Source organism: Osmerus mordax, chromosome 8 (genome assembly GCF_038355195.1).
Source record: "Osmerus mordax isolate fOsmMor3 chromosome 8, fOsmMor3.pri, whole genome shotgun sequence".
Lineage (NCBI taxonomy): Eukaryota > Metazoa > Chordata > Actinopteri > Osmeriformes > Osmeridae > Osmerus > Osmerus mordax.
In genome coordinates, this window is record NC_090057.1 from 17,501,053 (window position 1) to 17,528,853 (window position 27,801).

General features: G+C 42.3%; 1 protein-coding gene across 4 annotated transcripts in view; it reads right to left on the reverse strand.

Moving 5' to 3' along the window:
* The window catches only part of ezrb (ezrin b), a 56,241-nt gene that overhangs the window by 20,493 nt on the left and 7,947 nt on the right, over positions 1-27,801 (reverse strand). For all 4 annotated transcript variants that reach the window (XM_067241168.1, XM_067241169.1, XM_067241167.1 and 1 more), the window contains exons 4-7: positions 25,213-25,308; positions 15,360-15,634; positions 14,800-14,883; positions 14,267-14,413 (exon numbers count right to left, since the gene is read on the reverse strand). In XM_067241168.1, the coding sequence (XP_067097269.1) occupies positions 14,267-14,413; positions 14,800-14,883; positions 15,360-15,634; positions 25,213-25,308 (602 nt within the window). The remainder of the gene's footprint in view (positions 1-14,266; positions 14,414-14,799; positions 14,884-15,359; positions 15,635-25,212; positions 25,309-27,801) is intronic.

The window sequence follows — 27,801 nt, forward strand, 5'->3', positions numbered from 1 at the left end:
TCCCAAAATTCTGAAATTCATTAGATATGCCTTATTTCTCATGAGGAACAAAAAAGCCTCAATAACCTATAACGGCCGCCATATTGGATGTTTTTGTACAATAAAGATTTAGGAAACACGTTTTTTTGCTACTTCTCCTACAATTCTTGTCCAATCTTCCCCAGAATTGGCAGGTATCATCGTCAGAGCAACCCTCACTGAATTCTTTAACAGATTTTTGAATTTCAAAACCGTTTGTCCGGTACAGCCAATCAAAATCGTCAACAAAGCAACCAAACAGGAAGTTGGATCAAATCTCAGCAAATCTTTGAAATATCAACACCAAACTTGGTGTGTCACGTGAAAGACACTACGTCATGTTCCCATGTAGGAAGGCAAATTAATATCTTCAAAAATGATTGAAATGAAGGAAATCAAATTTATTTCTAACGCTAAAATAATGCTTTACACATCCGCCAGTCAAAAAACTCTGATTCAATCACAAGTTCATGAAGACTTTTGAGAATGTTTAGTACACAAATCTCAGAAAAAGTTGACTGTAAGATGAAAAGTTGAATTTAGGTGAATATTTGAAAAATGCATGCTTGGCTAATTGTTAAGGAAATTTCCAATGAAATGTCTCCCCTGCTCCTCAGCACGCGCGCTCCACATTCTCACACACTCAGCCTTTCCCTTGACACACGCACAAGCTTGGCGAGACGCATACACAACATTTCAGGCAATTGTGGGCTGACCAAGCCCCACTCATTGCTTGGTCTTTAGCAAAGGACCATGTGGATCTTGATGGTATTGCATTTCCGATTTTGTATGCAATGGTAAAAAGTTCTCAAAATCCTGAAACATTGATAGTATAGGCCAAGAGTAACTACCACACCACAAATGGCCCAATATCACCCATAAGTGACGCTACAGGCCACGCCCTGGTACACAAAGATACAAGGCTTTCTGGAATGGGTAGGCTCACCAAGCCCCCTCCCTTCACTCCTTGGCTTGAAATAAAAGCCCTTGTGGATCTTGATGGTATTGCATTTCAGATTTGGTATCCCATTGGTAAGTCTGCAGCATGGATTTTTACAGTGACAATTTGTGAAGAATATAAATTTTTCAGTGGTTTGCAATGTTTGGAGGAATCCGCCATTGCTGCTTGCAGTTATATTTAGGATTCCTCCGTAAGGAGGAAACCTATTGTTATTGTTAGTTTTATTATTATTATTATTATTATTCTAGTTCCATGGGAGTCAATGGCAGCCCCTAGAACCCTTGGATAACTTTTTGTTAAATTTGGCACACTCATTAAGGACAGTTCCTTCTATACCTACACCAAGTTTCATGTATCCCATCAGACCACTCTAGCGCCACCAATGGGTCAAAGTTGGACTTGTGTTTACACACGCAACTTTTGAACCGTATGACTGATTTACAAAAATGAGGTACCATTGGATTCCCTGGATGAAGACGAGTTCAACGCACCCTATGACGTCAATTTCCGGTTGTATAGATTTTCCGCTATTTCCGGTTGTATCAAAAACCTTTGAAAGCCTACTCCTCCTACAATTATTGTCATATCTTCTTCAAAATGACCATAGATGATCTTCAGACCAAGCCTCACAAAAGTTATCCCATGGCGTTTTGATTTTCTAAACCGTTTGTCCGGCACAACCAATCAAAATCAGCAAAAAAGTAACCAAACAGGAACTTGGGTCAAATCTCAGCAAATCTTTGAGATATCAACACTAAACTTGGTATATCGGTGGACGACACTACAACATGTTACCATGTGCAAAGGCAACTTCATATCTCAAAAGATGATTGATATAAAGCAAATCGAATTTATCGCTAACGCTAAAATAATGCTTTACACATCCGCCGGTCAAAAACTGATACTTTGATTCAATCACAAGTTCATATGAAGACTCTTGAGAATGTTTAGTACACAAATCTGAGGAAAAGTTGACTGTAACATGAAAAGTCGATTTTATGTGAATATTTGAAACATGCATGCTTGGCTAATTGCTAACGAAATTTTCAATGAAATGTCTCCCCTGCTCTTCAGCGCGCGCGTGCTCCACATTCTCACACACTCAGCCTTTCCCTTGACACACGCGCGGGCTTGGCGAGACGCATACACAACATTTCAGGCAATTGTGGGCTGACCAAGCCCCCACTCATTCCTTGGCTTGAAGTGAAGGCCCTTGTGGATCTTGATGGTAATGCATTTTAGAAAAAGTTCTCAAAATCCTGAAACATTGATAGTATAGGCCAGGAGTAACTACCACACCACAAATGACGCACCATTATCCATAGGTGGCGCTACGGCCAAGCCCCAATTTTCCATTTACAAAGTGATGCCATTCGCATCCCATTTGTCCCAAAATTCTGAAATTCATTAGATATGCCTTATTTCTCATGAGGAACAAAAAAGCCTCAATAACCTATAACGGCCGCCATATTGGATGTTTTTGTACAATAAAGATTTAGGAAACACGTTTTTTTGCTACTTCTCCTACAATTCTTGTCCAATCTTCCCCAGAATTGGCAGGTATCATCGTCAGAGCAACCCTCACTGAATTCTTTAACAGATTTTTGAATTTCAAAACCGTTTGTCCGGTACAGCCAATCAAAATCGTCAACAAAGCAACCAAACAGGAAGTTGGATCAAATCTCAGCAAATCTTTGAAATATCAACACCAAACTTGGTAAGATGACTCGGAACCGTCTTCTGAGGATGTCCAATCAATTTGGTGTCATGTGATCGTGTCATGTGATCGGCGTGGCCGCAGGAACCAAAAATGTTTTTTGGCCAATAACTGTTGATTTGTTTGCCTTTAGTTCATGAAAACTCTTGAGAATGTTTAGTACACAAATCTCAGAAAAAGTTGACTGTAAGATGAAAAGTTGAATTTTGGTGAATATTTGAAAAATGCATGCTTGGCTAATTGTTAAGGAAATTTCCAATGAAACGTCTCCCTCTGCTCCTCAGCGCGCGCGCTACACATTCTCACACACTCAGCCTTTCCCTTGACACACGCGCAAGCTTGACGAGACGCATACACAACATTTCAGGCAATTGTGGGCTGACCAAGCCCCCACTCATTGCTTGGTCTTTAGCAAAGGCCCATGTGGATCTTGATGGTATTGCATTTCCGATTTTGTATGCAATGGTAAAAGTTCTCAAAATCCTGAAACATTTATAGTATAGGCCAAGAGTAACTACCACACCACAAATGGCCCAATATCACCCATAAGTGACGCTACAGGCCACGCCCTGATACACAAAGATACAAGGCTTTCTGGAATGGGTAGGCTCAACCAAGCCCCCTCCCTTCACTCCTTGGCTTTAAATAAAAGCCCTTGTGGATCTTGATGGTATTGCATTTCATATTTGGTATCCCATTGGTAAGTCTGCGGCATGGAATTTTACAGTGACTATTTGTAAAGAATATACATTTTTCAGTGGTTTGCAATGTTTGGAGGAATCCGCCATTGCTGCTTGCAGTTATATTTATTATTATTATTATACTTCTTAAGACTGGGTGTCTATGGCAGGCCCTAGAAGCGCTTGGTCGAAAGTTGTGAAATTTGGCACACTCATTGGGGACAGTCCCTTGGTCCAATTCACAAAGTTTCATGTCCCATACTTTGGCACTCTAGCGCCACCAATGGGTCAAATTTGGAGTTGTGTTTACACACGCAACTTTTGAACCGTATGACCCATTTTCAAAAATGAGGTACCATTGGATTCCCTGGATCAAGCCGAATTCAATGCACACCATGGCGTCAATTTCCGGTTTATAGATTTTCCGCTATTTACGGTTGTATCAAAAACCTTTGAAAGCCTACTCCTCCTACAATTATTGTCATATCTTCTTCAAAATGACCATAGATGATCTTCAGACCAAGCCTCACAAAAGTTATCCCATGGCGTTTTGATTTTCTAAACCGTTTGTCCGGCACAACCAATCAAAATCAGCAAAAAAGTAACCAAACAGGAACTTGGGTCAAATCTCAGCAAATCTTTGAGATATCAACACTAAACTTGGTATATCGGTGGACGACACTACAACATGTTACCATGTGCAAAGGCAACTTCATATCTCAAAAGATGATTGATATAAAGCAAATCGAATTTATCGCTAACGCTAAAATAATGCTTTACACATCCGCCGGTCAAAAACTGATACTTTGATTCAATCACAAGTTCATATGAAGACTCTTGAGAATGTTTAGTACACAAATCTGAGGAAAAGTTGACTGTAACATGAAAAGTCGATTTTATGTGAATATTTGAAACATGCATGCTTGGCTAATTGCTAACGAAATTTTCAATGAAATGTCTCCCCTGCTCTTCAGCGCGCGCGTGCTCCACATTCTCACACACTCAGCCTTTCCCTTGACACACGCGCGGGCTTGGCGAGATGCATACACAACATTTCAGGCAATTGTGGGCTGACCAAGCCCCCACTCATTCCTTGGCTTGAAGTGAAGGCCCTTGTGGATCTTGATGGTAATGCATTTTAGAAAAAGTTCTCAAAATCCTGAAACATTGATAGTATAGGCCAGGAGTAACTACCACACCACAAATGACGCACCATTATCCATAGGTGGCGCTACGGCCAAGCCCCAATTTTCCATTTACAAAGTGATGCCATTCGCATCCCATTTGTCCCAAAATTCTGAAATTCATTAGATATGCCTTATTTCTCATGAGGAACAAAAAAGCCTCAATAACCTATAACGGCCGCCATATTGGATGTTTTTGTACAATAAAGATTTAGGAAACACGTTTTTTTGCTACTTCTCCTACAATTCTTGTCCAATCTTCCCCAGAATTGGCAGGTATCATCGTCAGAGCAACCCTCACTGAATTCTTTAACAGATTTTTGAATTTCAAAACCGTTTGTCCGGTACAGCCAATCAAAATCGTCAACAAAGCAACCAAACAGGAAGTTGGATCAAATCTCAGCAAATCTTTGAAATATCAACACCAAACTTGGTGTGTCACGTGAAAGACACTACGTCATGTTCCCATGTAGGAAGGCAAATTAATATCTTCAAAAATGATTGAAATGAAGGAAATCAAATTTATTTCTAACGCTAAAATAATGCTTTACACATCCGCCAGTCAAAAAACTCTGATTCAATCACAAGTTCATGAAGACTTTTGAGAATGTTTAGTACACAAATCTCAGAAAAAGTTGACTGTAAGATGAAAAGTTGAATTTAGGTGAATATTTGAAAAATGCATGCTTGGCTAATTGTTAAGGAAATTTCCAATGAAATGTCTCCCCTGCTCCTCAGCACGCGCGCTCCACATTCTCACACACTCAGCCTTTCCCTTGACACACGCACAAGCTTGGCGAGACGCATACACAACATTTCAGGCAATTGTGGGCTGACCAAGCCCCACTCATTGCTTGGTCTTTAGCAAAGGACCATGTGGATCTTGATGGTATTGCATTTCCGATTTTGTATGCAATGGTAAAAAGTTCTCAAAATCCTGAAACATTGATAGTATAGGCCAAGAGTAACTACCACACCACAAATGGCCCAATATCACCCATAAGTGACGCTACAGGCCACGCCCTGGTACACAAAGATACAAGGCTTTCTGGAATGGGTAGGCTCACCAAGCCCCCTCCCTTCACTCCTTGGCTTGAAATAAAAGCCCTTGTGGATCTTGATGGTATTGCATTTCAGATTTGGTATCCCATTGGTAAGTCTGCAGCATGGATTTTTACAGTGACAATTTGTGAAGAATATAAATTTTTCAGTGGTTTGCAATGTTTGGAGGAATCCGCCATTGCTGCTTGCAGTTATATTTATTATTATTATTATACTTCTTAAGACTGGGTGTCTATGGCAGGCCCTAGAAGCGCTTGGTCGAAAGTTGTGAAATTTGGCACTCATTGGGGACAGTCCCTTGGTCCAATTCACAAAGTTTCATGTCCCATACTTTGGCACTCTAGCGCTACCAATCGGTCAAATTTGGAGTTGTGTTTACACACGCAACTTTTGAACCGTATGACCCATTTTCAAAAATGAGGTACCATTGGATTCCCTGGATCAAGCCGAATTCAATGCACACCATGGCGTCAATTTCCGGTTTATAGATTTTCCGCTATTTCCGGTTTTATCAAAAACCTTTAAAAGCCTACTCCTCCTAGAAATTTTGTCAAATCTTCTTCAAAATTACCAGATATGATCTTCAGACCAAGCCTCACAAAGGTTATTGAAAATAATTTTTATCCTCACAACCGTTTTTCCGGTACAGCCAATCAAATTCTGCAGAAAAGCCGCCAAACAGGAAGTGAAACCATATCTCAGCAGTTCTTTGAGGCAGTGACACCAAAGTTGGTACGCCTACTCGGAACTTTATTCTAAGGATGTCCTCCAAGAATTGTGTCATGTGACTAAAAGGGGGCGTGGCCGGAAGCATAAACGTGTTTTGGCTAATAACTGTTGAAGTTTTTACCTTAATAAAGTAATTTCTTTGTCTCTTGATGTCTTGTGAGATATCAAGCCTGACTATTGATAACTTTTCATAAACTTCGAATAGACGTGGCCGCCATTTTGGATTTTATGGAAAAGTGTAAAAACCTTTTGCACGCCACAATTTTTGTCCAATGTTTACCAAATTTGGTAAAGATGATCTTTAGACCTAGTTTCACAAAAGGAATCAGATGAATTTTCAATTTTCAAAAACGTTTGTTCGGTAGAGACGATCAAAAGCGATGGCAAAGCCGCCAAACGAGGCGCAAGAGCATATCTCAGCAACCATTTGCGCGATTGTCACCAGACTTGGGTTCCATCGTTCCCATGAGGAGCAGAGGAGGCCTGCAGTGTTATACCAGAAAAATAACTTTGAACTCTCAGTACTCTTGAACGCAAACATATATTTCAACCAAACTTGGTGTGTTGCATGAGTGCAACAGGTTGTTGTGACTTAATTGTTGCACAAGTGCTATGGAGGCCATGTCCTGCTCTGGACTGCTTGGCCCCTCCATTGCTGCTTGCAGCTATATTTATTATTATTATTATTATTATTGTACATCTGCAATGGGAGTCTATGGCAGTCCCTAGAACCACATGGTCAGAAGTTGTGAAATTTGGCACACTCTTTGGGACCTGTCCCCTCATCACTTTCACCAAGTTTCATGTCTCCCATTTCAACCCTCTAGCGCCACCAATGGGTCAAAGTTGAAGGTGTGTTTACACACGTTACCTTTGAACCATATGCCGCATTTTCCAAAATGAGGTATCATTGGATTCCCTGGATCAAGACAAGTTCAACGCACACTATGACGTCATAGGCAGTCATATAGATTCTCCGCCATTTTGAATGTTAAGGAGAAACGTTTTTTCGCTACTCCTCCTACAATTCTTGTCGAATCTTCTTCAAAATTGCCACAGATGATCTTCAGACCAAGCCTCACAAAAGGTTGAGCTTTGATTTTCGCAACCGTTTGTTAGTTACAGCCAATCAAATTCAGCAACTGATCCGGAAAAAGGGAAGTGAGGTCATATCTTAGTGAATCTTTGATGCATTGACTCCAAACTTGGTGTATGGATTCATGACCCTGTTATTAAGAGGTCCAAAAAAGGTAGGGTCATTTGAGCTCTAGGGGGCGCTACAATAGGCAAAATTGTGTTTTGACCAATAACTGTTGATTTGTTTGTTGTATTTCAGTGATTCCTATGTCTCGTGATATCTTTGGAGATCCCATGTCTGACGCATGTTAATGCCTCATACCAGACGAATTGATGAGGCCGCCATTTTGAATGAATGAATAAAAGTTTTTTCCCTACTCCTACACAATGTATCCAATATTCACGAGATTTGGCACAGATTATCTTCAGACCACAATCACCTTGACATGTCAAAATAGGACTGAATTACAGCTGTTGGGGCAACAATTTGGGCCAAATCTGACCACGCGTGCCACAGGAGAAATGGCTTACTTTTTGTATACAGTAACTGTACACAGCAATTCCCAGCGCTGAAAATGGCTCACTGGGATAAGACGGGCTCCTTTGAAGTGCAAGGTCGTAGGTTCGATTCCAGCCAAAGTCTCAAGCATGTCATGATACTGGTTTATCTGTTTAGTGATGCCAGGTATGCGACAGTAGCTGTCGAGCAGTATAATCATAATGGTCACGATAATGTTTCATTCTCAGGGGATTTATACTCAGAGTCAGATTTATTGTGCTTTGTCGATATATAGTGATGCTACATCTAGCCAGTGCATCGGATTTCTTGCATCATAACTTCTGAACAGATTTGTCATAAATCACAAGATTGGTCTCTTCTGATTCTAAGTGGCATACTAACTCGAAATATATCACACTGTCCCGTGTCTGCCATTTTGGGCGTCGGCCATTTGGAATTTTCATTAAAACAAACTCCTCGTTCGCCGTTGCTCCTATTTTCATGGACATGTAATCAAATCATTTTCAGACCACAATCACCTTGACATGTCAAAATAGGACTGAATTACAGCTTTTTATACTTGGGTCAAATCTGACAACACTTCCCACAGGAGAAACTGCTTACTTTTTTTATACAATAACTGAACACAGCATTTCCCTGCAGTGAGAATATCTCACTGGGATAAGACGGGTTCCTCTCAAGTGCAAGGTCATAGGTTCAAACCCAGCCACAGTCATCAAGCATGTCATGATACTGGTTTATCTGTTTAGTGAAGCCAGGTATGCCACAGTAGCTGTCTAACAGTATAATGGTAATAATTATCATTCTCAGGGGATCTATACTCAAGAAGAGTCAGATTTATTGTGCTTTGTAGATATGTGTCCTCTAACCTCTAGGGGGGCGATCCCATGTCTGACACATGTTAACTTGTGATACCAGCCAAATTGATGCCGCCATTTTGAATGAATTAATAAAACGTTTTTGTCCTACTCCTCCTACAAAATATATCAAATATTCACCAAATTTGGGACAGATTATCTTCAGACCACAATCACCTTGACATGTCAAAATAGGACTTGGGCCAACTCGGACAACCGCTTGCCACAGGAAAAACTGCTTATATTTTTACCCAGTAACTGAACTGTGATTTGCAGCACTCACTAGCATAAGTTGTGTCCTGGCAACGGCAATGTCAGAAGTTTGAATCCAGCCAAAGCCGACGAGCTTGTCATGTCTCTGATTCTCTGTTTAGCGAGACTGTAAGCCACTGCAAAGGAAGCCAGGTACACCGCAGTCGCTAGCTACCTGTAGTCCAGCTACAAGCTATAGTATATGTAATCCTCACACAAACTATCAAAATGGATTTTAGATTTTCGAAACCGTTTGTCCGGTACAGCCAATCGAAATCGGCAGCAGAGCCGCCAAACAGAAAGTTGTGTCGTATCTCAGCAAATCTTTGATGGATTCACGCCAAACTTGCTGCGTGTACTCGGAACACTCTTCTGAGGACGTCGAAAGTTTCTTCTGGGTCATCTGACCTGCTTGGCCACCCCATTGCTGCTTGCAGCTATATTTCAAATTGTTTTCACACCTATCATAGTCAAATTCATAGTTAAAACATTTATTTTTTAAAGAGCCGTTCGGGAGCCAAAAGAGACGGCTCTTTTCAATGAGCTGAGCCAAACGAGCCGGCTCACGAAAAAGAGCCGGAATGCCCTTCACTTCTACCGTCATCTAACAAAACGTAATGATTATCATTTTTTAAATGTGCGCGTTCAAGAGGCGTAATGACGTAGTAGTGCACATAAGAAACGCAAAAGCCATAGTTGCCAGATTTAGGGATTTTGAGAATATTTAGCCCATGGAAGTGGATGAAGATCTGTTACGTTTCCTACATTACGGAATTCCTTTACCCGGTAGTTGAAACTTTGGGCTCTCAATGAGTGCCCTCAACGTTTTTTTTACTTTTTTTAATATATATTTTTAATAAAGGCCTAGTAGCCATCCTCCAGGATGATCGTTTGAGACAGGACAGTATGCTGTTCCACAGTGTTAAATGTCTCAGCACTACGTGACAACAGGGCCTATGTGTCTCCACAGTGACGGCTGTCAGGAGTCTGGGGAGTGCCATTGGCAGCCGTGACACACCGCCTGAACTGGAATTTCAATTACACTCCTTGGCATCTACGCAAAGGAATTGTGTTTGGAATGTGGACCCATTTTAGCAATTTGCTGTTTAGTTTCAAACGCACACTAATGGATTTTTTAAGGGAATGACGTGTTTGGGTTAGCACGCCTGTTTTGGGGAGTGTTTTGTCGTCTTTTGTCCGATAAAGAGAAGATAGAAGATTTTGGTTGGAACAGGGTTAAGTCAGACAACAGTCCACTTGACTGCGTGTCTTGTGTGAGGGCGTTGACCACTCAGTTAGGGCTGACTTGGCTGCTCTCAGAAGCCAGGGTGGCATGTTTGTACAGGGGCAGACGAAGGACACATTTAGAGGTAGATTAAGATTAGGCTTCACACAGTCTTACAATGTTCCAACGGAGGGTTGTTCAGGTTGTTGTCTTTAACCCAGCTTCAGAAAGTTCTAGTTTATCTAATACACACTGTGAACCTGTTATGTAAGTTAACTATAGCATACTACAGGAGCTTTTATTTACTAAGTTAGTAAGCACTAAGGTTTACATCTAAGATGAATCTCTTAAAAGGCCTTTGAGCCAATGAGTGTGTATGTTACACACGTCTACGTAAAAAGCAGCGTCGCTATCTCTAGAATCTAGAGTGTGTGTGTGGCTTCAGAGGAGTTTGGAGGCTGTCCTGGGCTGTCTCTGGGAGGGCCAGGCTGCAGGTGTATTGTCTGGCGGCTCTAAAGCCGATTCGCGAGGCCTGTGTTCTAGTATAGCATTCTTAAGTGCAGCACAGCTTGAAAAACCAGTTGGTGTCACCATGGTTACGGAAGAGGGCACTGTGGGAGAGAGGCATTTCTTAAACCAAACCCAAACGATTACCACAGAAACACGTAGCGTGAACACACACATACACACGCAAACAAGCATAGACACACAAATATATTATCTGGCCCTCTCACCTCATTTCTTTCTTTCAATAATAGCAGGCTGAGAGAACAAGTATCAAATTACACCACAGTCCAAATAAATACTTTATTATTAACTGTAGCAGAGTAAACAAAAGAAGCATTGATTAAACACTGGATTTAATAATACACCACTCAGCTGGTGCTTGGTGGGAACTGAGAAAGAATTTTAAAAATCTTTCTACACTTTGGCATCAGCTTATAAAAGAGAGTAAGGAACAGAGCCAGGGTCCAAAAAGAGGCCGACTCAGATTCCAGCCTGACCGCCTGTGGCCTCAGTCCTAAGGGGGCTGAGCTCATCTGCTTTCTCATTAACCCTGACATGGATCTGGGATCCGGCCTCTGCTCGGCCTGCCACCAAGCTTGGCTTCGAGAGATCAAACAGGGAGCTGAGAGTGTGTGGGAGAGCGACGGCCATCATCAACAACACAGGCAGCTCTGTGTGTGAAGGCTGCTGTCCCATCCGGAGAGAGACAGTAAGTGACTGGGTGGTAGTTCGACCAGCGGAGTGTCTCTTCACATACTCTCCTTAAACCCAGTAAACCCAGAGATCTAAATCTCGCTACGTCTGTTTTGCACGCTGCACGGTTGCCGCTAGTGATGGTCTCGTAAGACATCTTTAGAACTGTCTCTTGGGAGTGTAGCCAGGGTGAATTGGTAAACTCACTCCTCCGCACTAGAAATTTTGTTTGTTCGGTGGTGTAGCTGGTTAGTTATCACGCTCGTGGGTCAGAGGGCCTGATTTCGAAGATTGGTGTGGGTACAGATTGGCAGGAAGACTACAGCTGTTACAGGAGCATTTATCTAAGTGTCAGTTGGCAGAGCAGCCTTGGCTGAATTGAAGCTAGGTGGACAGGGGATCTGCAGACATTAGTCATTGTGGGGATGACCTCAGCAGGGTAGTGATTAACCTGGGACCTGTCCTGCTCCAGCTCTCTCTGTCTCTGCCTTACTGTGACACACCTGTCAAATCAGTCAGACAAGAGCCAAACAGGACAGCAGCACATGCCTCAACCTTCAACAAGATCTGAGTTCTGGAAGGCTGCCAGTCTGGACACAGTTAGGGTTACCCAGTTCTATACAGGAGTTGGATTGAACCTAATATAGCCCACTTCAGTGAGGGTGAGGGACTGGTCCAGTTCTGTGAGAGTGTATGTAACATGATTAATAATGCTTCCACTTGACATTGTACCAGAAGTGTATGGGCCCTATTTTAACGATCTGAAACGCAAGTATCAAAACGCAAAGCGCAAGTAACTTTGTGGGCGGGACTCTACTTTGTGGGCGGTTGCTATTTTGCCGGCGGGATAAATGACTTTGCGACTGGCGCAAATCTAAAATGGGTTGGTCCGAAGTGACTACATTACTAATGAGTGTGATTTGGGCGTAACGTGCAATAAACAAATCAGAGCGTCCTCTCACATTCCCTTTAAGAGCAGCGCTTGTTCCATGGCGGATTGCTATTATAACGGCGGATTTGCCAGGCGCACGCCAGGAGCGGTTCACAGCCGAGGAGACCGACATTCTAGTCAGGGCCGTAACAGATAGAGAAGTGACATTGTATGGGAAAGGCAGAGCAGTTTTCTCATTGCACTAAATTGCCCGCTCATGCTGCTCATTCAAATTGTTATTCTTATATATATTTAATTTTTTAAATTGTTATATTTTTAAATTGTTTAGTTCTTAGAATTAGTTTAACTATTGTACTTTTGTACTTAATTTAAGACCCGTATATGTTTATTATTTGCACCTTCCTGCCACAGTAAATTCCGTGTTTGTGTAACATAGGCTACATGGCGAATAAACCGAATTCTGATTCTGATGGAGATGGGAGAAGAAACCCACCCAAATTAGCTTCGGTTAAACAGGTGTGGGAGGAAATTGCTATAATTGTTACAAATCAAGTTCACATACATAGAGATTTCTCTTGAAAATCTTTTTATAATCATTGAAGAAATGGAACACGCCATAAATCAAAACAATGTAACGTAGCTTCGCAGAAAGAAGACCCTGGCCTCGCCAGCAGTGCGCACGGACAAAGCTTGCGCCCTTAAAATAGCATCTGAATAACGCGCCATTGACTTTAGACTACGTTTTTCCTGGTCAGTGGCAGAATAGTTTTTCTGAAACTGCAAAATAGCACCAGGGAACGTTTGCGCCGGAACACGCCTTATTTTTGTTGCTGAACCGCTCCCGGGAGCGCAAAGTCATTCCCTAATTTACCGACGTGCGTCTGTGGAGGGAAAAGTCCGCTTTTCGTCGAGTGCAAACTAGGAATGATACTTGCGTCGTTGACAAAGTCAATTGCGCTGGGTTCAAGATAGGGCCCTAAATACGTTTATTTTGGCTTAGTGCTCTGTCACTTTAAAACTAGGGCTGTGAAATTATAAAACATTTTAATCAATTTAATCATGATTAATCACATATTACCGATTTTCTGAATTTTTGTCATTAGTGTGCGTTTTTGACTTTGCGGTGCTTTGATGCTTGAGTCCCCCGTTGCCACTCGCAAAACTTCGGTGAACCCCTCGTCCTCAACAATATTAATCGGTCTACAGCTTTTTGCAATCCATTTGGCAACTGTGCTAGTCAACTTGTCACATGCAGTCTTAGTGAGGGCCCTACGCTGTTCAGTGAGGGTGGCGCATTCTACTTGAACTCCCCTCGCCGACCAACGCATGCTTCGCATTGAGGTGGTAGCTACTTTAGGCTGGTATTGCTTCGGTGAAACGATAACGTCTTCCCGTAGAGTGTGCATATCACTTTAGTTTTACTGAATGTTACATCTTTGTTTTTTGTAACACGAACTTCCCATATGGTCCTCAGGTTCATCAGAATTATCCATGTTGTTTGTTTGTTTGGATAGCAGCTGCCGTCTGACTGTATTAGAGCGGCGACAAGTGCAGATTGGGTGGAATTGTGGGTATATTACGTTAAATGCGTTAAGCAAAAATAACGAATTAATCCTGTAATTTAATTATAACGTGTTAACGCGTTATTTTTCACAGCTCTATTTAAAACTTTTCAGTGGTTGCCTTTAAGGGAATGACACACTTTATGTCCTCCCCAGTTTAACTTGCTCGAGCAAGCGTTGATGTAGTTTCTGGAGCAGATGGGTGACTGTGTTGTTTGTCCATTTTCAGGAAAACTACAATAAATGAACTCTGGGAATCCTGAGCTGTGATTTATTTAAAACATAACGCAGGATCCTGTCAGTTCCCTGTGCATGAGCAGCAGCGCTTACTTGTCATCCTTCTCATAGATGTTGAGCCCCAGGGCGTCCACACCCAGCCACAACTCGGTCCCCTTCTTGTTCTTGATGTCAAAGTAGTTGACCCCATACATCTCCAGGTCCTGGGCAATCTTCAGGTACTCCAGCATAGCGTCTTCCCTATAGGAACCGATAGAAGGAGAAAGAGAGCGAGAGAGAGGGGTGGAAAGAATGATAATAAACAATAATAATGTATTTGCGTTTATCAAAAGAGAAGTGGTGGGAGAGAGAAAAAGAGAAAGATAGAGCGAGAGAGAAAGAAAGAACAAAAAGAGAGAGATAGAGAACTATTGATTTACTGCCACATTCAACAAAATGGAAATAAGAGAGACAAAGACAAACAGATGGACAGGCTGACAATTACACCCACACACACAAGAACACAAACACACGAACACACACACATGAACACACGCACACACACAAACACACATATATACATAAACATACACATACGCACGCAGACAGACATGCACGCACATGCGCACACACAGACATGCACTCACTTGAGCATGCCGCGGTGCTCCTCATGCCACACCTGGATCCTCTCCTCCCACTGCTCTCTGGAGAGCTTGTGTTGCTCCAGAACCCTGAGTAGGAGATAGAGACCAGGTCGTCATGGCACACTCTCTACTACCAGGTTAGGCTTTGTGTAGCATTAGGTCATGTCATCTTTTTTGATGTTGTTGATGATGGTGTATTTTTGTTCTGTTTTTATTAGCAAGGATACTTACAAACATACATACTACACAAAAATTAACTAATATTTACCTTTAGACACGTGAGTTCTAAATATTTCTGACGGTCCCCAAAGCGTAAGTTATTTTTCCGCAACGGGCTAAGTTAGCTAGCATAATAGCTAGCGAAAAAAGTGTTTCGACTGATCTTTTGTTATAAAAACATTATATAAGCTGCATTGAAATATAAGCCTCACAAACACAAGAAAAATGTAAAATCGGCTTTATTTCCGGTACTGGCTTTAATACGGTACTGGCAAGTTTTTATTCCAAACTGCATGTTCATCTTGTATCTGGCCTGGTATTGGTTGAGGTTCCTGGCTCCTTACCTCTGGGGCAGCAGGCGGTCAGATGTGAGGTAGCCAGGCCGGTGGACGTCCTTGGAGAAGTCTCCAAACTTGGCCTGGACGGAGTAGGAGGCCAGCAACACTGCGGTCTCTGGGGGGCAGTACACCTCGTCACTCAGGATGCCGTCCTTCACCTGCAGGAAAAACATCTTCTGGGTGATCTCTTGGATCAGCTCCTCGGATACATCCTCGGGGAAGAACTTGGCCCGGAACTTGAACTGGAGTGGGTTCTCCTTCTTCACGTCCTGGGACGACACCTGGGTGGGAGGGAGGTAGTGATGTGTCGTTCGTGAACGATTCATTCATTTTGAGCAAATCATTTGTATGACTCGGGAGTAACGAGTAGTCTCAGAGAGTGATTTGTTAATTTTCTCATGGCCGAGATAAAAAGTATAATAATTTAATAATATAATAATTTAAAAAGTTAAAATAACAAACCTGTAATTATCACTTGTGAACAAATCTCATTCACGTCTTACTATACTAAACCTAGCAGTCAGGTGAAAGTGAAAGACGTAAACAAATCCTTTCTGTTTCCTCTTCTGAGCCTATGCAGATCACGTGAAAAATGATCCAAAGACTCGTACCCGAACACACGTTCGGCAGATGAACGAATCATTGATCCAAAGACTCGGTTGGCAGAAGAACGAAACATTGATCCGAAGACACGGTCGGAAGGTGAACGATTTGTCCCTTCTTTCGGGTACCGGTCTTTGGATCATTTTTCACGTAACCTGCATAGGCTCAGTACTGGTAGCTAGAGGAAACAGAAATTATTCGTTCATTTCCCCGACTGGGTTTTCGGGTACGAGTCTTTGGATAATTTTTCACGTGACCTGCATAGGCTCAGAAGAGGAAACAGAAAGGACTTGTTTACCTCATTCACTTTTGCGTGACTAGGTTTAGTAAGACGTGAATGATATGCATTCACAAGTAATAATTACAGGTTTTGTTACAGTTCAGTGCAGTGTAATTGTTTGCCGTGATAATTAAATGCTAGTGTGATAATAAATGACCATTTCAAATCATACAAACTGTCATGATGCAGGAATTGTTATTTAAAAATATTATCTGCTGGTTTACATGCACTAACATATACATGAGAATATGATAAATGTTTGCAGTGGACGTATTTAGGCAAAGGAATTGGCTTTAAAATGTTGAGCAACTCCCCCCCCCCCCCCCCTCCTCAAATGGCATATGGTGACAACACCTGGTGACATCACAGGGTAAAACCTTTTTTTCATCCTGAGCAACAACAGACAGTTTGGCCTCAATTAGCTTGGAAGACTGGGTTGTTTGCGCTCCACTCAATGCTGTATGCCGCACCTCCCTACATAAAGCGCATCGGCTTGTGGAATGGAGATCATGCTTCAGATGGTTTTCTGTCTTAGGAATGTCATTTGAGAGTCATTTAAACCTCTTCCAACCCTAACCTCACAGATTTAAAAAAGGGATCTAAAAATTGCTGTGATTGAAATCCAGAAGGGAAATGCCCTCAGCAATGTTTTGACTCAACGCACCTCTCCCCCCAGTGCTCAAAACCAGCGGGTCTTGGTGAAGTGAATGGAGTATTCCTACTGGACAGAGGCATTGTGCTGACCAGCATCAAGCTGTGATACAGCGCAGAGTCAGCACACGGCTTACTGGAACAGGAATAAAGGGAAACAAGACTGCTACCATGTGCTAATGTTGCAACCTGTTTGCAAACTTTGATCAGCCATGATCAAAGTTTTAACAAGCTAGTGTGTCTGTTAAGCTAATGTGAAACGTCACAGAGAAAATGGCCAATGATAAAACAGCCAATTTTGCAATTAAAAGGATACATTTTTCAAAAGAAAAGCGACTACTCCCAAATGTAAAAGTATTTCAAAGTAATCCTCAATATTTTTCAAAAGTATCTGTAGTCCGGTAAAAAAGAATTGCCAGTAAAGTAACGGATTACAGGTACAATTATTTTGTAATCAGATGACAGTAATCCGATTACTTGTAATCCGTTACTCCCTGTAGGAGCCTAAATGTGGTTTATTTAAGTGAAAATGTTTTTACTTTAAAAAAGGTATAAGTCCATTATTAAGATAAATATGATTTATAATTTCATGATTAAAAAATGTTAAAATGCGTTGATTTGCGCTGTAAAGTTAAGACAGGAGTTTTAATGTGATCTTGATGCTTACTGTGGAGGAATTTTATTTTGATATGTGGGGAGTGGGAAAAGAAGGGCATAACTGAAACAACTGAAGGAAGATTGGAGCGAAATAGTTTTTTGACCTCTCACTCGTACTTGCACTCGCACTCGCGTACTCGCTCTTAGATATACTTGGATATTTTATGTACTTTATGGATAATTTTGTTTGTTTGTAATGTTGCTTCAATAGTGTCAAGTAAACATTTAAATACAAGTGGACTCGTGGAATCTTTTCAAGTGACATGTGGTATGAGAGACAAAGTCGAGCGTCAAGCTAAAGCTACAAATTGGAACCTAGGAAACTACATTTAGTCAAAAAACTCGCTATTCACGGATTATTGGATTCCGAATTGGACTGGCTAGATAAAGAGGAGAAGCTCGGTCATCCGGGAGGGGCTCAGAGTAGAACCGCTGCTCTTCCGCGTCGAGAGGGGCCAGTTGAGGTGTTTTGGGCACGTCCCACTGCGAAGAGGCCCCGGGGAAGACCCAGGACACGCTGGAGGGACTATGTCTCTCGGCTGGCCTGGGAACGCCTCGGGGTCCCCCAGGAAGAGCTGGTGGAAGTGGCCGGGGAGAGGGAAGTCTGGGCCTCCCTGCTTAGGTTGCTGCCCCCGCGACCCGACCCCCGGAAAAGCGGAAGATGATGGATGGATGGATAAAGAGGATACAATTTCATGGACTTCGTGGCCTTTCATGGACTATTGTGCGAAAGAAAAAAGACAACAGTAAATTGAATATTGGTAAGGATTGGTCTGCTACTGATAGCTAAAAGGACGTCTTTCTGTCGACTGGCGACGTGGGACGAGTGGAAAGCTAAACGCTAACAGTTTCAGCTAACTAACGTGGACGTGAAGGACTTTAACATGGATTCGCAGGAAGAAAAACCAACTGTGAAATTGACTGAAAAAGGTATGGAAGAACAAAAGTCTAGACAAATGCAAGTACGCAAGAACAAGCTAGGCCAGCTAACTAGCATGATTAGACAAATTTAAGAATTAATGGCGGATGATGCGAATGTTGGGACATTGTTAAGAATAAGCTGCGTGTTGACTTCAGTAATTTGCAGCAAGAATTCCAAGATTTAAACCAGAATTTGCAGCGATTTATGAACGAGGTAGAGTTTTCAGAAAATCAAAAGAATTGGTTTGAGCCTAGGCAAGCATCAACTATTGATTTCTTTTGGAAATGCAAAAAATGGATGAAAGATGTTATGGCGTGTACTGAGCAGTCAGAGGAACGTGCAAGAGTGCAACGTGATGAGTCTGTGTACTCAAAGGCCTCAAGTAAATGTTCTAAAAGGTCGAGTTCACATAGATCAAGTATTATTTCGGCATCCTCAATGAAAATGAAAGCAGAAATTGCGCGTGCATCACTAAAGGCTAAAGCAGCAGCTTTAAAGGAGAAACTGGCAATAGAAGAGGAGGAAGCGGAGTTTGAGGCAGAGCAAAAGAGAAAAGAAGCTGCAATAAGGGCTAAAAAGGAATGGACATGTAATTCAAACAGCAATAGCGGAGTCAGATGCAAAGTTGGAAGTTTTGCAAAAATATGAGGATGCACATGATGAGAGCATTTGTGAATCTGATATTTCAGAAGATAAAGGACTAGCAAAAAGAACTTTTTTTGAGGCCACCACAGCATGCCACGCCTGCACAGAATTATTCCCAATTTATTTCATTTAATCACAACTTGTCAGCAGGAACAAAAAGAGTGTCAACGAATGCAAATAGGGATGACAATGATGGAAAAGTGCTTGAAAGTTTGTGCACGGCCATATCGCAACAAGCCAATGTGACAGAGTATCTAGTGAGGAATCACAAGGCATCTTTACTTCCTGATCTCACTATTAAAACATTCAAGGGTGAACCACCGGAATATAAATCCTTCATCAGATCCATTGAACATGGAATAGAAAGTCGCACTGAGGATGACCGTGATCATTTACAGTTTTTGTTGCAGTACACAAGTGGACAGCCACATGAGCTGGTAAAGAGTTGCATTCATATGCCACCTTCGACAGGCTATGCCAAAACAAAGCAAATGTTAAAACAATATTTTGGTGATGAATACAAGATAGCAGAGGCATACATAAAGGAAGTCATGGACTGGGAGACAATCAAGCCAGAACACGGTACTGCACTACAGTCCTTCTCATTGTTTCTAACGGGTTGCTCCAACACAATGCTAGATATTACCTACATGGAAGATTTAGACAATGCAGCTAGCATAAGGGCATTAGCTAATAAGCTCCCATACAAACTAAGAGAATCCTGGAGAAAGTTCGCCTGCGACCTGCAAGAAAAGACGAAGAAAAGAGTAGTGTTTAAGGACTTTGTTGAATTTGTTAACAAGCAAGTCAAGTACGTATTGCACCCTCTGTACGGAAACATAAAATAAAACGTCTCTAACACAAAGGATTCAGTCTGACAGAGGGCAAAGGGACAACATACGGAAAGGCCTACAGCCAAAAGGGTTTTCACAACATCCATTGCCTCATCAGCGGAAAATAAAGATAAGAAGAAAAATTAGAACTTAACATCAGACAAAACAAAGCCTGTCTCAGTGGATGTCAATAGCAAGCCATGTCTTAACTGCAATGGAGAACATCATAGCCTCATAGCCTGTAGAGGATTCAAGAGCAAGCCACATAAGGACAGAATTTAGTTTTTGAGAAGAAAAGGACTGTGCTTTACATGCTTGAAACATGGCCATATGAGTATCAGCTGTCAAGAGAAAGCTCAGTGTCAAGAAGGTTCTCGTTCGCATCCCACCTTGTTGCACATTGCATTCAAAGACTCAAAGGGAGAAGCAGCGAAGGAAATGAATGATCAACAAGCCGTAAATAACACTCAAGCTCGGAAGTAAGAAACATGTGTCAATCATGCCAGTACAGGTCAAGGCACAAAAAGGGACCAAGATAGTGACAACATATGCGTTTTTGGATTCAGGAAACTCTGCTACCTTTGCTACAGAGTCACTAATAAATCAGTTGAACATGAATGGACGCCACCCAAGCATCTCATTGCGAACCATGGGAAATGAGTCGGTGGTGAACACACCCATTGTGACAGGACTTGAAATCAGTAGCCTGGACGGTGACCAGTTTATTGAGCTTTCAGAAGTGTTCACTCAGAAGGCCATTCCTGTGACTAAGGATAATATCCCATGCCAAGAAGATGTCATCAGTTAGCCTCGGCTGAAGAATGTGAAACTTCCCGCCGTTGAAGCAGAAGTTGGACTATTGATAGGAGCTAATGTTCCCAAAGCAATAGAGCCACTTCAAGTGGTGAGTAGTGTGGATGATGGACCGTATGCCATAAGGACAGCATTAGGCTGGACAGTTAATGGACCTCTTAAAGGAGGAAATGATGGACTGAGGTCTGATAGACCGGCAGCAGTTACAGCAAACAGAATCTCAGTAACTAGGCTAGAAGAGCTTTGGCATCAACAATTTAAGATGATGACATTGAAATTTCCAAGGAAGACCATCAGTTCATTGACATGGTGTCTCAGTCATCACAATTGAAAGATGGTCATTACAGTATTTGCCTTCCACTAAGAAACAAATCTCTGTGCATGCCAAACAACAGATCAGCGGCAGAGCAACGTGCACTGAACTTAAAGAAGAGATTATCTAAGGATGCAGATTATTGTGCAGAGTATGTTGCATTCATGGAAGATGTTGTCAAGAAAGGCTTTGCAGTGAAAAATGTGAACCAGCTGAAGGAAGAACATGGTATCTGCCTCACCACGGAGTCAGACATCCAGTCAAGCAAAAGTTGCGCGTTGTCTTTGATTGTGCAGCAAGCTTTGGAGGAAAAGGATTATCACTAAATCAGCAGCTTCTACAAGGGCCAGATCTGACAAGTTCGCTAGTCGGGCTCCTCACAAGGTTCAGAAAAAAAACCATTGCAATTATGGCTGACGTGGAAGCCATGTTTTATCAAGTTGGAGTCAAAGACGAAGACACAGATCTACTCAGATTTCTCTGGTGGCCGGAAGGGAACTACGAGAAAGAGCTTGCCGAATTCAAGATGCTGGTGCACATCTTTGGTGCAACATCTTCACCAAGTGTGGCAACCTATGCTCTGCAGAAATGTGCAATTGATTTTGAAGATTAATTTGGGCAAGAAGCCGCTACAACGGTAAGGAAGAATTGCTATGTGGATGACTGCCTTAAGTCAACAGCTGCCGTCAGCTTATGCATCAACTTAAGAAGCATGTTGGCAAAAGGTGGGTTTCGACTAACCAAATGGTCAAGTAATAGCAGGAAGGTGCTCAACTCAATTCCTGAAAAAGAGAGAGCACAAGGATTCCAGGACCTTGATTTGAATATGGACAGTTTACCAATGGAGCGAGCATTGGGAATCCAGTGGTGTGCTGAGACGGATCAGTTTAAGTTCAAGATCAATCTCAAAGATCGCCCACACACCAGGAGAGGCCTGCTTTCGTTTGTCTGCTCCATCTTTGACCCTCTGGGCTTTATAGCTCCAGTGGTCCTACCCGGCAAAATAATTCTGCAAGATTTATGCCGGCAGAAATACAGCTGGGATGAAAGCTTACCAGAAGAAAATGGACAAAGTGGACTTCAGACTTGCAACAGTTAAAGGAGTTTGGCGTTGACAGATGCATCAAGACAGAGGAGTTTGGTGCACCAGCCTTCGCTCAGCTACACCATTTTGCTGATGCGAGTGAAGACGCCTATGGAACAACAAGCTACCTTGTGCTACGCTCTTCAGCTGGAGAAACTCAATCCACTCTCAATCCAACGATAGCAAAGGCACGGGTGGCACCCTTGAAATCTCCAACCATACCTAGAATGGAGTTAACTGCAGCCTCAGTTGCAGTCAAAATGGACAAGCTGTTGAAGAAGGAGCTTGAATTGGAACTTCACGAGTCAATATGTTGGACAGATAGCACAGTTGTGCTGAAATACTTGAATAGTGAAAGTACCAGATTCAAGACTTTCGTTGCTAATAGAGTGACAGCCATTCTGGAGCACTCTGAAGCTTCACAATGGAGGTATGTCAATACCAGCCTGAATCCAGCGGATCAAGTCTCTCGAGGTCAGTCTGTAGAAGCATTCTTGAAACTGGCTTTCAGGACCGAGTTTCTTGCTCTGCGGTGAAGACCAGTGGCCGAAGAATCCAGATGCGGAAATGATAAAGGTGGATGATCCAGAGGTCAAAAGAGATCACATGCCATTCAGATGCAAGAGCACCAATATCCTTTGGGCCATCTGATGATGTATTACTCATCCTGGACAAAACTAAAACGTGCAGTAGCTTGGTTTTTGAAATTGAAAAATCTGCTGAAAGAATTGAAAGCAAAGAAAAAGACAGAACCAAGTTCATCTAGCAGTGAAAGAAGGAATCAGTTCAAGAAAAAATATAAAGAAACACGACTTATCTGTGAGGATTTGAACAAGGCAGAGACAGAAATTGTGAAATACGCTCAAAAGCAAGGATTCCAAGAAAATCTGAAAAAGCTACAACAGCAAAAGGTAAAGAAAAGTAGTTCGCTTCATAAACTGAATCCAGTACTACAAAATGGGATTGTGAGAGTGGACGGCAGATTGAGCCGAGCGGCAATGCCAGATGACTCAAAGCAGCAATCAATCCTGCCCAAGAACTCGCACATTACAGAGCTTGTTCTTAGACACACTCATGATGTTACAGCACATGCAGGAAGAAATCATATGCTGGCTCAATTGCGGCAGAAATTCTGGATCCCAGGAGCAAATGGAGCCATTAGGAGAATCTTGTCTAAGTGCATCACCTGTAAGAAGCTTCACGGCATAGCTGGCAAGCAACTCATGGCAGATCTACCAAAATGCAGAGTTCTGCCTGACGATCCTCCATTTACGAGAGTTGGCATCGACTACTTCGGCCCATTTCTGGTAAAAAGGGGAAGAGGACACGTAAAAAGGTACGGTGTAATCTTTACCTGTCTTGCCATTCGAGTGGTGCATTTGGAAGTAGCGTCTTCTCTTGACACTGATGCATGCCTGAATGCAATTAGAAGATTCTTAGCCAGAAGAGGACAGGTCAGAGAGATGTATTCAGATAATGGGACAAATTTCAGAGCAGCTGACAAGTTAGTGGAACACCAGTAGTATTGAAAAACACTTGCAACAGAGGGGTATACAGCGGCACTTCAACCCTCCAACAGGTTCTCACCACGGAGGAACCTGGGAGCGGCTTATCCGCTCTGTAAGAAAAACCCTGAATGTCACAGTAAAGGAACAGCTTATGGATGAAGACTTCACACCCTTTTGTGTGAGGCTGAGGCCATCATAAACAGTAGGCCCATAACTATTAAAATGCATTGATTTGCGCTGTAAAGTTAAGACAGGAGTTTTAATGTGATCTTGATGCTTACTGTGGAGGACTTTTATTTTGATATATGGGGAGTGGGAAAAGAAGAGCATAACTGAAACATAACTGAAGGAAGATTGGAGCGAAATAGTTTTTTGACCTCTCACTCGTACTCGTACTCGCACTCGCGTACTCGCTCTTAGATATACTTGGATATTTTATGTACTTTATGGATAATTTTGTTTGTTTGTAATGTTGCTTCAATAGTTTCAAGTAAACATTTAAATACAAGTGGACTCGTGGAATCTTTTTAAGTGACATGTGGTATGAGAGACAAAGTCGAGCGTCAAGCTAAAGCTACAAATTGGAACCTAGGAAACTACACTCCTCATGGATGGACTGTGCAGGAGAGCACATTAACAGGTTTCGAAAAAATCCACTTGATGATGCTCAAACTGACTGTACCGATACCTCCTGTTTTTTGACTTGTACACAAAAGACAAAAACGTTTTGGGTAACTTGATCAGAGAATGTTGCAGTTACATTTGGGTTTCAATAGCAGTGTGTGAAAGTCAAGTTCCAATCTGTCGTTTCTGAACTTTCATTGGCAGCCTCATTGACTTGTTCCCATACGTAATGTAGCCTCCACTCACAAAACATCTGTCATGCATGTTTCATGCCACAAGGACCTGTCCATGACAAGAACTATGCTTGGTGGTTGCGGAGGGTGGGGGGTTTGGGGGAGTTGGGGGTTGGGATATAATGTATGACATCACTGAAGCAGAAAACCAACTGAAGCATTCCGAATGATTTCCATCAACAGCACAGGCCAAACTCCATTCCACAAGCTGATATTCTGTACCATAGGGAGGTACAGTATACAGTTTAGGTTGAATGCAAACAACGCAGGCCTCCAAGCTAATGAAGGCTGAACCATCTCTATTTCCACAGGAAGAAAAAAAAAGCCATATACTTCCCAAGATGATACTGACAAAGCCTGGCGGAATGGTGGAACGGACCTGAAAAAAGAAGCTTAACAATTAGCTACCGTGGAGCCAGCTTAATTTGGAACACATTACCTCCTGGCTACTGACTGACTAAGTGGAGGGCAAATACTGTTTTAAAAAGGAAAATGTACCATCCATTCACAAGAATGTTCTGTTTTCTCTGTGGTTGAAGAGGTACCGTATTGCAGAAATGAGGGTGGGGGTGTGAGAGTACTTTACAAAATCAGACAGGGCAACATACAACTTCCTGTCCACCATACAAGGCAACATGATGATGAAACTAGCATCAGTGACCACTATATATTTTTTTTACCCCCTTAGCTTACCTTTTTATCAAGTTTCAGCCAAGTGTGATATCCTTTGCCGTCCAAATACTGGAGCCCAAAGTACCAGACTTCTCGTAAGCCAATGGTCTTCACTACCTGTGGGGAGAAAGTGACTATTGAAGTTGGTGTAGAGCAGTCATATGCCTTGTGTGCTGAAATCACCAAGATGTGTGCGATCTACTGGACAACTAAATAGCCATTCCTCTTTCAGTCTTAAACGTATACACACATGCATCACAAATAACCATTTTAAACACAATCCAGCATTAAACACAAATCTGGCTCATTCAGGAAATACAAATCATTTTTATTCTTAAATGGGTGACATCACAATTATCAACACATTAGGTAATTGAAACCGTCAGGCACATCGTTTCACACAGTAAACAAACTGTTAAGTAATTTAGTATCACTATAAACTGGCCATGTTGTACAGCCTAAGGAACAGAATGGGCTTGCAGAAATAGGGCTCTGAGGTTGGCTGGCTCAGCCGTCAGTGCCTGTCCTTAAGATGACATACTCAGGTGCCGGTCTAATCTGGGAGACCCTCATAGCGTTACAGTTTCCCAGGCCTGGACACAGGGCTGGCACCGTCTCCACATCCCATCAGAACTCACTAGAACTGACTAAGACGGAGCACCTGGAGCAGTAAACAGTGACCTCCAGTAAAGCTCAGATAAACTGTCTTTAGAATCAAGTCAAAAGGTTAGTTGAACGTTTTGTCCAATGAGAGAGAGAGAGAGAGAGAGAGAGAGAGAGAGAGAGAGAGAGAGAGAGAGAGAGTAAGTGATCTCTTCTTCCTATTCTGGAAGTCTCTTTCTTTCTGTATGTGTTTGCTATTGTTCTCACTCTCACTGTGTGCCAAAGTTTGCCATAGTACACAGGGGAACAATTAGAAGGGTTTGCATGTTGAATTACTTCTTGTTTGAAGTTTGAGGCCTAGTGACATACTGCGTAACTAATGTGTGCCTGTAGCATCGACCCGAAACAGAGGCTGGAGTCGGAGCAGGCCACAATTTTGTATCTGGGAAAGCGCTTGTGTGTTAAGGTAAGGGTAGCTGCAATTTTCCACTCCTTCACTAAACTCCTCATCAAAGCCTCAAAAGACTTAATGTGTAATGGTTTTCCAATATGACGGAACACACAATTAGAACTTGATCTTTTAGGAGGAGATACTCTCCGGCAAGACTCTTTCTGGTGAGCCTCAGCCAAACTCCCCACCCAGTGACCTTGGGGTGCCAAGTTGTTTCGGTGAAGTCTGAGTCAACACACAGGAACTCCGGGCCAAGCCCATTCCTATCCGATAAGCAGTGGCCAAGGTTAAAATGAAATCACCCCTCCACCACCACCTTTAGCTCCAGCTATCCTGTGCAGTACAGGCTAAAGAGAGGTTGAGGGGGGATGAATGACTTTGATTCAGAGAACTCTTCAGATGGGATTTTACTTTGCCCAACAACAAACACTGGCCAAGGGCTGTAACAAGAGAGCTGAAATGGAACTCCTAAGGCTTTCAGTGTACAATCAGCTCCTTTCATGATGCCTTTGCACTCTGGTATTCATAGAATGGGAGGGCGGGAGAGAGAAATAGAGGGAGGAAGAGAAGCGAAGAAGAAGGGGTAGAGAGACTGATGAGGCATTTTAATTTGGGATTGGTTTTTGTTCAGCGCATCAGCTACAGGGGTTAGTAAAGGTCTATTTGCTAAAGTGATAATTTCCCTCTAGAAATAGGTCAAACTGATTGTGACTCCTATTCACTGTTGAATGAGGATGTAAAGGAAAAATATATGTACTCTCCCTACAAATACATTACAAATACTACCTACAAATACATGACAGATCAACCTGCCAATCAAACTTGGAAGTCTTGTATATATTACAGTAATATAATATTTAACTCACAATACATTTCAGGCTGCTGCAGAATGCATCTAATCAATAGCACTTGGACCAAAGAGTCAAAGAGCTGGGTGTGCCAGTGCACTTCACTACCACTAATCATTAAACAATTTGGGCAAAGTCAAACATTTGCGACTATTGATGTAGTTGATGTTGAGGCTGTTGCTGACCTGTTGTTACAGGTTAGGGTCTAGTGCTCCAGGTTAGGGTCTAACCCTCCAGGGTAGGGTCTAACCCTCCAGGGTAGGGTCTAACTGCAAGGTAGGGTCTCCCCCTTGTACCGCTATACAGTACTGTACCCTGCATCTCACTACTCACACCTCACTCTTGTTCTTTGTTGATATGAACCTGCAACCAGTCAAAATCTATTGAGCAGTCAGTACTGTTACTGTACTACAGTATACAATACTGAAAGGGACAAAAATCAAAGGAGTAAACACGTGATCAATGTGCTTCTTCTTGTCTTTGGGCTGGGTTAGGCCAGAGCACTTTGTCGACATCACAAGCAATATTTTCCCACCTTCAACAACCTGTTTGCTCTCTGAACTGGCTTATATTGGTTGTGTCACATCATTTGAAACAAGTGAAATCAATTTTGAGTGGTTGTGCTTAGTCAATTACATGTTTTCTCTATTTGTATTTGATTGTTGCCATTTGTGTTTACCAGTATGGATGACATGTGCATTAGAGTGC